At 41.8% G+C, this 12,744-nt stretch overlaps 1 protein-coding gene across 4 annotated transcripts in view; it reads left to right on the top strand.

The window, feature by feature from the left end:
* The window catches only part of CREB5 (cAMP responsive element binding protein 5), a 219,455-nt gene extending 207,117 nt beyond the window's left edge, over window positions 1–12,338 (top strand). For 3 of the 4 annotated variants that reach the window (XM_056857523.1, XM_056857525.1, XM_056857526.1), the window contains 3 exons: window positions 4,645–4,872; window positions 8,186–8,294; window positions 11,746–12,338. In XM_056857523.1, the coding sequence (XP_056713501.1) occupies window positions 4,645–4,872; window positions 8,186–8,294; window positions 11,746–11,909 (501 nt within the window). In that variant the 3' untranslated portion in view covers window positions 11,910–12,338. Of the gene's footprint in view, window positions 1–4,644; window positions 4,873–8,185; window positions 8,295–9,238; window positions 9,309–11,745 lie in introns of all 4 variants that reach the window. The other variant, XM_056857524.1, reaches the window with a different exon arrangement.
* The last annotated feature ends 406 nt before the right edge of the window (window positions 12,339–12,744 follow it).

Below are 12,744 nucleotides of genomic sequence, written 5' to 3'. Positions count from 1 at the left end.
GGTCCATGACCCCTAATCAGAGTTACACCCTTTTAGGATCACACTGTGATTCTGTCGCATGGCGGCTTTACAATTTGTGTAGTTGGTCCAATGGCAGCCAGGAGGGTTTCCTGCAGCAAACACATGTAAGTGTGAACAACGAACCCATAACTTTAAACACGTGCGCTTCCACATGGACCCAGAGAGAAGAAGGCAAAATACTTGTCTTGCAATAATTAAATATCGGCAGTGGTTTTTGGTCAATGTACTTGCCCCAGTCCCATGCCTCAGTGTAGGAATGAACTGTCTGAGCTGAGGCATTGAAGACACAGTATTTCTGCCTTGCTCCCAGGTTGACCTCACCCTGCCTCTAAGTCCAGGGCACTTGTAAGAGCTGCTGCTTGTTCCTCTTACAACATATTCATGGTACGCTAAAGAACATCAGGACAAGTCATCGTCATCTTTGAGCTGATTTGCTTTGGGTAGGTGAGGAGGCAGGCAGGCATCCGGGGAGTCCTTGTTTCTGGTAGGTAAACCGCCTTCATGTTCCAAATGATGCCTCAGGCTGCTCACCAATGTACTATTTATTTTTTTAAAATATTTATATCACAGTTTTCTCCCATTTACCTAAGCCTTCTAAGCTGTGACCTATTTAATCAAGCAGTCTAATTAACACACACAAACCCATCACCAAGTGAGATATTCCTCTAGCCTTGTGTTGCAGAGTGGGCAAAAACTCCCTATCCCCAGCCAAACCAATCAGAGAGGAAAAATTCCAACTCAATCCCTATAGCCACTGGCTAGCCCCATAGTACCACAAGAAGTGGGAGGCACTGAGCTGCCCAGGTACACCCAAACCTCAATCAGGAAGGGAATCTATACACAGAATTTAACTGCTATTTTCAGATTACTTCTTCTGGACTGCAGCTAGCTAGCTAGCTATTGAGAGATGCATTTAGGGTTACGAGCCTGGGAAAAATAGGTTCTTTCTCTTGGTTGTCCATTCAGGTACAGTTGCTACTCACCTCAAGATAAGTACACCTTCGGTCTAAACAGATGATTTAGCATTCACACACTGGAGCATGACATTAGAGGTACCAGTGGCTGAACGATTCCCTTACTTCAGTCCAGTCCCATTGACTTTCATGAAATTACTCCATTTCCATATTAGTCATGTAAAAAAGATATTTGCTCAAAAACATTGTGTGGCACTGCTTGGAGGATAAATGGAAATCTTAAGATCTATAGGTCAGGTAGTTCCCTGGACAACAGAACAGTTTAAATTCCTCATGGGAACACAATAGCAGTGACACTTCTTGAAGAGGGCATTGACTGGGATAAAAGATGGGTTGAGTGAGTAATAAACATAAGGTTATTACTTTCCAAACCCATCTATAATTCCCTTTAGTTTTGGCCTCTTTGGGGGTCAGACTGCTTCAGCAGACACATTAATCTTATAGTACACTTTACTAATTATTAACCAACTCTTTTCTATTGAATCAAATACTTCAATTTCAAGGTTCACGTCAAAACCAAAGCATGATCTGAATTGCTAGGAGCTATGTTCCCCCTTTTGCTATAATTTTGATTATTTTATGCCATGCCCTTGCATTAAATTTCAAACTTTTCAACAGCCAAGCAGCGCTTAATGAATTATGGGTTACTAAAATGAATGAGTACAAATAGAGCACTGGGTTATAAAGAACAGAAGAACGTATTGGATCAGGGATCAAGGCAACAACCCGTCCATTTAATATGTCCTTTCCCCACCCCCCTTGATAGATGCTTTGCCTTGTGTTGGCTGGCTGCAGTCAGAAATTACACACACATTTTTCAAGTACTAGTTTGTTTTGACTACTAACATTTATTTCAGATGAATTCCCAAACAGGAAAACTTTGACACATAGCTAGGTGGTTGATATTCTGCATTACTATGTGCAGATTGTGCATTTGTGTTGATTATAGGGATTTGGTGATATTATCCTTGCCAACATTTTTTTTATATTAGCACCATCTACAACATATATGGATAATCTCAGTTTTACCATTATTCTATTTTAAAAACAAAACTGTTCCTCTAGCAGTTATCTACACAATCGCACCAACAAATGAACTTGGCATCATGCAGTGGCTATAATGGTCACCATGTCAACTTTCTTTTCTTACAAGTCCATACAAATGCCCGGACTAGTGGTCCACTAGTTGCAATATAGGTTGAGATGCAAGAACCAAGGGAGTCCTAAACTTAGAATTGGAACAGACCAGGCAGGGAAGGTGAGATGGCAACTGACTAGTATCAAAGTTCTGTACCACACATTTTTTCCTTATCTCATCCAGTTGGGAACTTAGAGGAGGGGCCGTGGCTCAGTGGTAGAGCATCTGCTTGGCATGCAGAAGGTCCCAGGTTCAATCCCCGGCATCTCCAGTTAAAGGGACTAGGCAAGTAGGTGATGGGAAAGACCTCTGCCTGAGACCCTGGAGAGTTGCTGCCGGTCTGAGTAGACAGTACTGACTTTGATGGACCAAGGGTCTGATTCAGTAGAAGGCAGCTTCATGTGTGTTCAGTCATCTGCAAGCACCAGAAAGCGGAAGGGCCAGTGGGTAGGCTGAAAAGGCTGTCAGGCTGAAAAGAATACAGTTTCACTTAGCAGGTTAGTTCTGATTGGCAAGGACCTTCACACAGCAGAATGACAGTGAGGCATCGAAAATGGATTTTCTATAAAGTGAAGCCTGTAAGACAGTTAGGGCTGGAAGCAATTTTAACATGAAATATTACTAATGATGATACATCCCATTTCATTGTGGGTCTTGTAACTACAGATAGAAAAACTGTTACAAAAATAACTGGGAGAAACTGAGTGCAAAAAGACACAATAGATTTGAGACTATAATCCTCGTAGGATTATTTGGGTTGGTTAGCCTATCTAACTTCATGTATTTCATTCGTGTCATGCCATTACTCCAAAGAGCTCAGAACATCTTATATAGAGCTCTCCCACCCAGCCTGGATCTGCCTAGCTTCAGAGAAAAGAAGACATCAAGTACTTTCACATCATTTTCTAGGATAGAACCGTCTGTAGTTTCAAATTAATATCGCGGCTGCCTCTACTTGTTCCTTATTGGGGAGGAATCACTGTTAATTTAAAGTAAAGGATAGAAAGAATTGTTCTATCAATATAAAAGAGTAGATCTGAGAAGCAGAGCTTTAAAACCAGTATTTATACATTGAAGAAAGAGAGAAAGCCTGTGCTGAGGAAAAATTAGGGTATCCAGCAGTGTAAACAGAAAACTTTGATGATTCAGAAAGTGTTGCTTATGGGCTTTGATGTTACGTTGACAGTTTAAAAGAGACCTTTGAGGTTTTTACATTTCAGGTGTGTCACTGTGGAACTGCAATACGTACTACTATTATAGAGGGCATCTGGCATTGCTCAACATACCCTTCTCACTCCAATAGACACTGACAGCACGTTCTCACAACACTGGTAGCAGTCTGAAATGGGGGGTTGATCACATGCGGCCAGAGTTTGGGCATGTAACGAAGTGGCCATGAGCTGGTTTCAGTTTCTTAAAGCAAGCATTATTTCACAGACCCTTCTTTCCTCACTCAGGGAGGAAAGCTGGCATTTAATTTTACCAAGCTTGCCATCAATTGGAAAGCAATCAACCGTTGGGAACTTTTATGGTGCCCCAATAAAATATCAGTTCTAGGTATATAGCAAAGACATACTTGAATAATCCTCCTGATACAATCTAATGAGGCATAGTGCCATGCAGGGCTATTCACTGAGGGGGATCAGAACATTTGAATAAGGAGGATTGCTTTCTTGAAGTATCCCCACATCCAATTCTCCCAGCTTATATGAACCTGGCAAGTCAAGAAGAAAGCTAGGACAGAATAATTTCCCTTTATGTATCACTTTTGTATGTACATGGATAGATGGAGTTGGAGGCACTTTTAATTAGCATTACCCCACATACGTTCTGGGGTTCCCTGCAAATCTAAAGATTTGACGTGCCTCTTCCACATGCACTCATCCCACAGTTTGAGACCAATTCATGGTCATTGAATCAGCCAACGGTTCCCTCACGATTGCAAAATTTGCCAGTAAAAGACTTCTTAGTTTCCCATTTCCAGACTTGAACTTGCTGCAGCCTTAGATTTATTCCTTGCTAACACTTAATGCAAATGAATGGCTTGCTACCTTAGGGTGGCTTTACATATAAACAAGGCCTGGGTACAGTGTGAAGGGGAAAACATGTCTTGAAATTATGAACAAAATGAAATGCCCCAAGGCTCCTACTGTTTTGTGGGGAATACAAGTCACTGGAGAGATCTTTTCACACTTGAATCAAATGCTTTCTTTACTGCTGTTGAAATGAAATGAAACATTTTAATAAGATGGAGTTGAAACTATTTTTTCCTGCCTGCTGCAATTCAAAAAAGTTATTCCAAAACATCCTCTTGTTTGTCAAAGAGTAATTTAAGGGGATCTGGTAAAGTCTTTGAACTCACGCCATTCTCATATCTTGCCAAAATGTCTGCATTCAAAGAACATAGGCTGGTCTTTTTTTTTTTTTTTCATTTTTATTATTTCACTGTCAGCAACAGTGTCATCCCCCCGCACTGGTAACTTAACTGATTTCAGTTATTTTTCTTATTAGGTATCAGCAGCAGCCCAACAAATGCAACCCACTCAGACAATACAGCCACCTCAACCCACTGGGGGGCGTCGAAGGAGAGTGGTGGACGAAGACCCAGACGAGAGGCGGCGGAAATTTCTGGAACGAAACCGAGCAGCTGCCACACGTTGCAGACAGAAGAGGAAGGTTTGGGTGATGTCACTGGAAAAGAAAGCAGAAGAACTCACCCAGACAAACATGCAGCTTCAGGTGCGGGATACTGTCTACATGCCTAGGACACAGAGGCACTGTTTGTATCGTGGGTAACTGCTGTGCTACCAAAATGTTCTTGACCTAAAATGGGGGTGCTGCCCATGAGACTATTAAGACTACAATCGTACTATTTTATATTCAGGAATAAAATGTTGCATTTGGCAAACATTAACCAAGAAGAGCATCAGTGTTCACAAGCTCCCCCCCCCCCCCGCTTTTTTTGGTATCGCCAATCTTTTTTGTAGCTCTTGCACAAAGTTTTTTTAGTAAATAGCAGGCAGTGATGCCTGTGGGTCGGATGCTGTGATGCATGAGCAGAAACATGAGCCCACTTAGCACAATTCTACTTATGCAAGCAATAGTGCTAAAATATTGCTAAATGTATTGGAAGAACTAGATGTTTATTATGTGTGCAATATCTTATACAAGTAGAAATGCAAGTTGGAATATAATAACTTAGCTCAAGCTGCGAGTGCAGTCTTCTGTCTATTTCTGCCTGTTCAATGCTGCAGACCCAGAAATCTACCACTGAATCCAATAAGTAATAGAAGCTGGATGTGATAGGACAAATTACTCTTACTGCTAAGAGCTAAAAGGGGCATACAGTAACTAATGTTCTTCTCCATTCTGAATTCAGGACCTTGGCCTAAGTAAGCCAAGTAAGCTGTGTTTTGATGAGGTGAACCCTCTCTTACTGTGGAATATGACACCTAGACACTGGGCCTTAATCTCAATACAGATAGAGCAAGATGCATGACATATAATAATTCACAGCTCTGTACAGCTAAGAATATACATGAGCAGAGGGCATCAATTGTTTTCTTAAATATATCCATGCCAGATTGTCCCAGTCCATGGAATGCTAGCACATGCAAGAGAAAACTGGATAGGAATGTTATCGCTGAAATATTAGTAACTATTCAGATAAACAAAGGTACAATCCCTAGAATGAGTGAATTAGCATTCAATTGGCATTAGCTTCCAGGGTAACAGTATATCACAACGAAGAGACTAAAGTGAAACAACTGGCAAATGGCAGAAATCATTTGTAGCCACCACCAATCTTACCCTCTGCTCCTCCAGCATGCAAACAGAAGGATCCAGTATTCACTTTGCACCAAGCCTTGGCACAGCAAGAATTCCTCTCTGTTCTTAGTCACTACAAAGTCTAGCACAAAGTAAGAGTCTGAACTTCCCTTTCCCATGGTATGTCAGAGAACTTGGGGAGAGGAACAGCAACTCTCTGTCCTACCCAGCATGAAGTCAGACAAATCTCCTGTACTTTACTCTTGGGAAGTAGAAGGAATTTCTTGGGGTGTTCTGGATAGCCAACGCAGGCAATCACCAGAGAGAGGTAGTTGCTGGTGACCTGTTTAACTACGTTTGTGAACCCCTGCAGTGTCCTTTGTATCCATGACTGAAGCTGCAGATGAACTCCGTTATTAGTGGCAGGAGGGGGGATGGAATGGCTGCATTCTTGAAGCACAGGATTTACTAATCTCATCGCTGAACATGAGAAATAGTTTCCTAGACCGCTAAGAAGTTCTCCTGTACAAGCATTGCAGGAGAAACAGTCTTCCCATGGATTGCAACTTGAACATCAGAATTTTTTTTAAAAAACCCTCTCCTTCGATATTCTCCTGACACTTCCACTGTTTTACCAGGTAATCATTACAGGTTAATGCGCTACTGACCTTTAAGAATAAAAGAGTGAAAATCTATAGATTTTTCTTGACTGTAGGGTTCCTTAAACTCCCGAGTAAATGGAGATTAATATAGCAGGCAAAAATATCATGCTTATCTGGAGAGGATTTGTTTAAATGTAAAAGGCCCTTTTAAAATTAAGTATACCTGAAAATCTGTTGACTGTTAAATTTACTGAGGCAGACTGGAGCTGGGGTTTGCCAAATGGCAGCATTTAATGACAAACCACCGCCACCTCTTTAATGATTCAGGAACAAATAAATCTCTGTACTCAGAGAACAATGGGAAACAAACATATGCTTCTGCATAAACATTGGTCGATTATACCAAATTATTATTTTTCTGTTTCACAAAGTATTTTGATTCCACAGTGTGGCATCACTCGGTGAGTGAATCGGAATTCAGCTGTAAGCGTGAACTTTGCCAGCTGTACTATACAGTATTATATATTTGCAAGTAAAATCTAAGAATAGGCAGGTCTGATACACAACAGTCTTTTCTGAATGAATGGCTAGATGTGATCTATGATGCATGGCAAACCTAAATTAGCTTTTAAGATTGTGGGGAAGATATTAGTCAAAGCATTAATTTCTATTAGCTACCATCCTCTGTCTTATTTCCATCTCTGATTAATTTCGTCTGACTTTACAAACCTAACCCATAATAATGGAGCCATATATTTTCAGACAAGTGAATGTATTCTTTTTAGCTGTCTTGTTAAAGTAGAAAAAAATCTTTTGTAAGACTGAGTCTCATTTTGAAACAATATTTGGTCCAGTCTTTGTTCACAGGAATGTACCCACTGAACACATACCTATATGGGGAAGAGAGGTCAAAGGATAACCATGTGCACATTTGAGTACCTCTTTCAAAGAGGCTGAAAAGGGTTGGGGACCCCTGATTTATGGTCATGGATTTTTAAACAATGAATACAGAGGGAATGAGGCTTCTAGAAGGTTTTCCCCACTTGCGCCAAAGCAGTAGGGATGGCTTCTTCTGCCTTGTGGACTGTGCCAGATCCAGTATTGAAGAAAGAAGCCCCATTTTTGAACCAGTGTGGATAGAATGTTGGACTGGGCTAACCTGAGTTCAAATCCATGTTCTGCCGAGGCGCTCAAGTGGCTGACCTTGGGCCAGTCACTTGTTCTCAGCCTGATCTACCCCTGAGGATAAAAAGCTGTAAGGATTAAATGGGTACTGAAGAACCATATACGCTGCCCTGAACTCCTTGCTCATTCTGTGATGATCCTGAGACTCATGTTTGATCCTAAACTTTGCTGATGGTGGTGAGCAGCAGCGCATACAACCAGGTTGTTAATTGGATTGCAAATAAAGGTCTTATGTCACTGGTCTGAATTTCTTGTTCTGGGATAATGCTGATAAGACTGTAGTAATCATGGGATATCAGATGGCAAGCTTTAAAGGCCTATGCCATAAATGGATTTGTCCCATGATCAGCTATTTTTTAAAAAAAAGAATTAGATGAACAATCAAACCTATGCAATCTGAATATAAATGTCATTGTATTTATAACAGTGAGAGGTATATGGAATTATCATCCTCAGGTATGTTTATTTTAAAAGTAAATTTATTTCTTTTCTTCTAGAATGAGGTTTCCATGTTGAAAAACGAGGTAGCACAGTTGAAACAGTTGTTGTTAACGCATAAAGACTGTCCAATAACAGCCATGCAGAAAGAGTCACAAGGATACCTAAGTAAGTAGCTATTGCACTGTATATTCCAGATTACATAGCAATGTTACTTTTTTTTGTCTGATCCCTCTGAATTCTTGAACGATAACTTCAAAGAATATCTATTAAAAATGTGTAATTTAACAATGGAGAACAAGTTCCTGTGACAAAGCATATTAGCAACTACAGAAATCATCCCTAATGCTTGTTTAGTATAGATGCCTAAAAGCATTTGAAATTTCCAGTAGCACCTAAGAAATGTCATCTCTCTTTCTTCTGTTGGACTTGGACTTCAATGGACCTAAAAGGGTGTAAGTTGGTTGAGTATGGTACTGTAAATCACTAACAGTGCAGTCCTATACAGAGTTGCACCCACCTAGGTCTATTGATCAGAGGGCTTCAAAGGGTGTAGCTCTGCCTAGGAGTGCACTGTTAGAGCGGGATCCTACCTGCTTTTCATCTGGAACAAGAAGAAGAATGGGCAATCTTGAGCCATTTGCCTTCTCGCTGCTTCCCCGTCGGGATAGATCCCATGATTTCAAACATATTTTTTTATGGGACAAAAGACTTCTCCCTCTTGCAGCAACAGCAAAGTGGGCAGGATCCATTCCTAAATTGCTGTTATTGTGTAGTCATTGTTGGCCTGGTTCTCACAGAAATGGCAAACTTACACCCAGATCATACCACTTCAGAACGCAGGTGTGGAGCATACACTGTATCATGTTCCAGCATGCAATAAATAAATAAAACTCCCAGTGTTTAAAAACTATGTTAGGGACAAGGCTCAATGGAAATCTAGTGTTCTATAAGCCCCACTAGACATGACTGGGGGAGAAAGGATTCCATGATTTGTGGGGATGTTTGATTTTTAATAAAAATGAAGCATGCAGGTGAGGGGGCTAAACCCTCGCTTTTCTCCCTCTCTTTACCTCAATTGCGCTCCATTCCTTTCAACACTTTTCTTCCAGCCCAGCTCCAATGCAGGAAGTGAGCCAGGCTGGAAGAAAAGAGCAGAAAGCAACAGAGCACCAAAGGAAGGTAAGGTGGGTAAAAGTTGGGGTTTATTTTTCCTTACCTGTATAATCTGTTTTTGTTGAAAATAGACTCCCCTCCCCATATCTATTACTTAGATATAAACAGGTAGATATGTATAAACACACATGGCTCATCTGCCTCATGCCTGATTAGGTTCTGAATGGAGGGATTTTTTTAATTGTGAAGAAGCATCTGACCTCCATCGGCAGTCAGAAGTGATGTAGTGAGACACGGGTCATTCTATACGTGATGGTAGGAGTTCTGTAAATGAGCTGTCATGCTTTAAAAAAAATCAGTCACACAGTATTCCAGTAGAGATAGGTTTACTGCAATTGCCCCCTGCAGTGGGCAACTTCCCATCCCCCCTGGTTCTCCCCCATTCTTGCAATGGGAGAAAACAGGAGGATGACATCAGGGATGCATCGACATCACTTCTTGTTGCCACATCAACAACACTACTCCAGGAACTTCCCCAATCTCTGTGGTCTTTACCACAGAGTTCCCCAAAAGCTCTTGGGATTTCCAGGTGCAGGCCTGGCAACCTCAGGTTGAGATCAAGATAGGATGGGGTTAAGGTTCCCCTCTGCCTTTTTCCCAACCTGAAACATACCTGTAGAGCTGTCGTTTATCCCATTGGTCCAAACATACAGGTCCTGATGATGGCCTATAGCCAACCCCAGCAGCAATTATAGGCTGATTTCAGAAACATGCCATGGGAGGAAACCCCCCTCCCTGTGTTTTGGTCCTAATATGAATTGGGACCCATTAACCTGTTTTTTTAAAAGAAAAATCTCATTTGGGAGATCATTCACAGATCCTGCCTGTTTTGGCTCACTGCTTTCCCACTAGGGTTGCCAAGTCCAGACTGGAAAATTCCCAGAGATCTGGGGGTATAGCCTGGAGAGGACAGGATTTGGGGAGGGTAAACACCTCCGCAGAGTATAATGGCATAACACTCCACCCTGCAAAGCAGCCATTTTCTCCAGGTGAACTGATCTCAGTTGTCTAGAGATCAGTCGTAATTCCAGGAGATCGATAGGCCCTATCTGGGTGTTGACCCCCCATTTCCCACTTCAGTGAGATCTAGGCCATAGTCTTAATTATGTACCTAAATGTAAAGCTGGAATGAAACAAAACAATTGTATGCTGGTATGCTTGATGGGGAGCCAGACTGACTATGTGCCTAGTCAAGTGGCCAATGGGCAGCAAAGCCAAGACTGGGGTTGCCAGGTCCCTCTTCGCCACCGGCGGGAGGTTTTGGGGGTGGAGCCTGAGGGGGCAGGGTTTGGGGAGGGGAAGGACTTTAATGCCATAGAGTACAATGGCCAAAGCAGCCATTTTCTCCAGGTGAACTGATCTCTATCGGCTGGAGATCGGTTGTAATAGCAGGAGATCTCCAGGCACCACCTGGAAGTTGGCAACCATACATTAGAAAGAGCTGAAAGAAAGAGCTAGTACCGAGAGGTTGGCAACCCTATTGGGGCTACATAATGTTCCAAAGTGATAGTTTAAGTCCAAGAAGGTCTGGATGATCCAGCCAACTTCTTAGGAGGTCCTCTTACTGCAGAGGAATGTTCTTCCCATGGAATGGCTGAATTGGCTGCCTAAGGGCAGTGCGGCCTGTTCAGCAAAGCTTGACACGAGTGAGAGCCCTTGCATAAGTGGAAACACAAGAAAGTTGTCACAGGTGTTCCTTGCGCTGTCAATTTGACTGTCTTGTTGGTAAGGCTTGTAAAAGAGATAGCACAAGGTTTAGATGACAATGTAGTTGTCACATTAGTTTTCCAAGGCTCTTACAGAAGCCCCTGTGCAATGTCCTGTGCAAGCGGAACTAGGCTGAGCTCTAGAATTAGGCTTTGCTTCCACGATCACATTACAAGATCCAGCCTAATATACGCAGTACTCTGCTAGGGCGGCTCTAAATTCTTCACACATGTCACCAAGGGAGATGGTAATATTTTGCAAGTGCTGCAGTGCTGTTTTATGATTTACTGCATTCATTTCAAGTGGCAAATGTGGACATTTCCAGATAAGGATCTTGCTTTCGGTCATAAGCCAGGGCGGTATAATGGACAGACTAGGGTCTGGGAGGCTGGGGTTCAAATTCCACTTCATGAAGCTCATTGGGTACTCTTGGGCCAGTCACTTTTCCTCAGGCTATTCTACATCAGAGGATTGTTATGCAGGTAAAATGAGGAAGGAAGAACCCTTTGTGCCACTCTGAGCTCCTTGGAATAAAAGTGGGATAAAATATAGATAGATAACCCAGAGGTAACCCTGCAGGTACCAACACTTGTTTTTAATACCCAGTTTTAGTACCCAGTTTCTGCAGTTCCTAGATATTTTGTGCCATTAACCACATGAATCTATACAGGATTTTAAAAAGGGAAGAGGGGTTCTACTGATATGGACTTGAGTCTTCATTTGTCCTCTTTTCCAGGTCCTGAAAGCAGCCCTCCTGCAAGTCCTGTCCCAGCCTGCTCCCAGCAACAAGTCATCCAGCATAACACAATTACCACGTCCTCTACGGTCAGCGATGTCGTAGGAAGCTCCACCCTCAACCAGCTTGCAAGTCACAGAACAGATATGAATCCAATCCTTTAAAAGCTATCTGTTGGGAACTGCTATGGGGAAAAGTGATAAAATATCCTATTTCCTTTCTATTAAAGGCATTCAATTTTTTTGAGAGTAATCCTCAGATCTGGAAGACACTTCAGCCCTCAAAAGACTCTTGAGTTGCATTTTTATAGTTATTCAAATGTCTTTTATACTTAGTAATAATAAAGGGAGTTATGAAATGATTATGCTATCAGCTTGAGAGATGCTTTGGTGCTTTCTGCATTTTTCTGGTACCAGTTACTTGTTTGTTTTTGTTAAACAATCTGTTCCTGTACATAGTCATGTTTTTTTTTCTCACCATTGCAGGATGAGACATCAGAAACATGTGAAACTGCCGCTCGTTAGCCCAAATGAGGCTTAAGAAATATTAACAAGTTATACATAGGCAACAAGGAGTAATTGGGCTATAAATAAATGGAGGAAGCCTGGCTGACAATGTAATAAGTACACTTTTTTTTGTTTGTTTTTTTGCAAAAGCACCAGACCCTCAAATGCATTCATAGCCTTGCATACCATTTTTCTCTTTTTGCAGTTATTTTCTATGCACTACACATTTACTGGCGCAAACAGCAGATCGCAGCAATGTGCCCCACAGCTCTCATTCTATCCTTCTCCAAAGCTGTTTATATTCTACAACTCTACAGGCCCAGGATTTCATGTGAAATCTGGGATGCTGTGGCTTGGAATTTAAATTCTCAGCAATTTTGGTTTAAAGCAGGTTTCTTTGCTTCTCGGCAGGATGTGCAATGCCGCAGGGACAGAGCTGCCCTCAAAGCTCTAGGAATTTCCCAAGCTGCACTTGGCAGCCCTAGATAGAGGT

The sequence above is a fragment of the Euleptes europaea genome, chromosome 11 (assembly GCF_029931775.1).
Source record: "Euleptes europaea isolate rEulEur1 chromosome 11, rEulEur1.hap1, whole genome shotgun sequence".
NCBI lineage: Eukaryota > Metazoa > Chordata > Lepidosauria > Squamata > Sphaerodactylidae > Euleptes > Euleptes europaea.
This window is presented reverse-complemented; position numbering and strand designations above follow the sequence as displayed.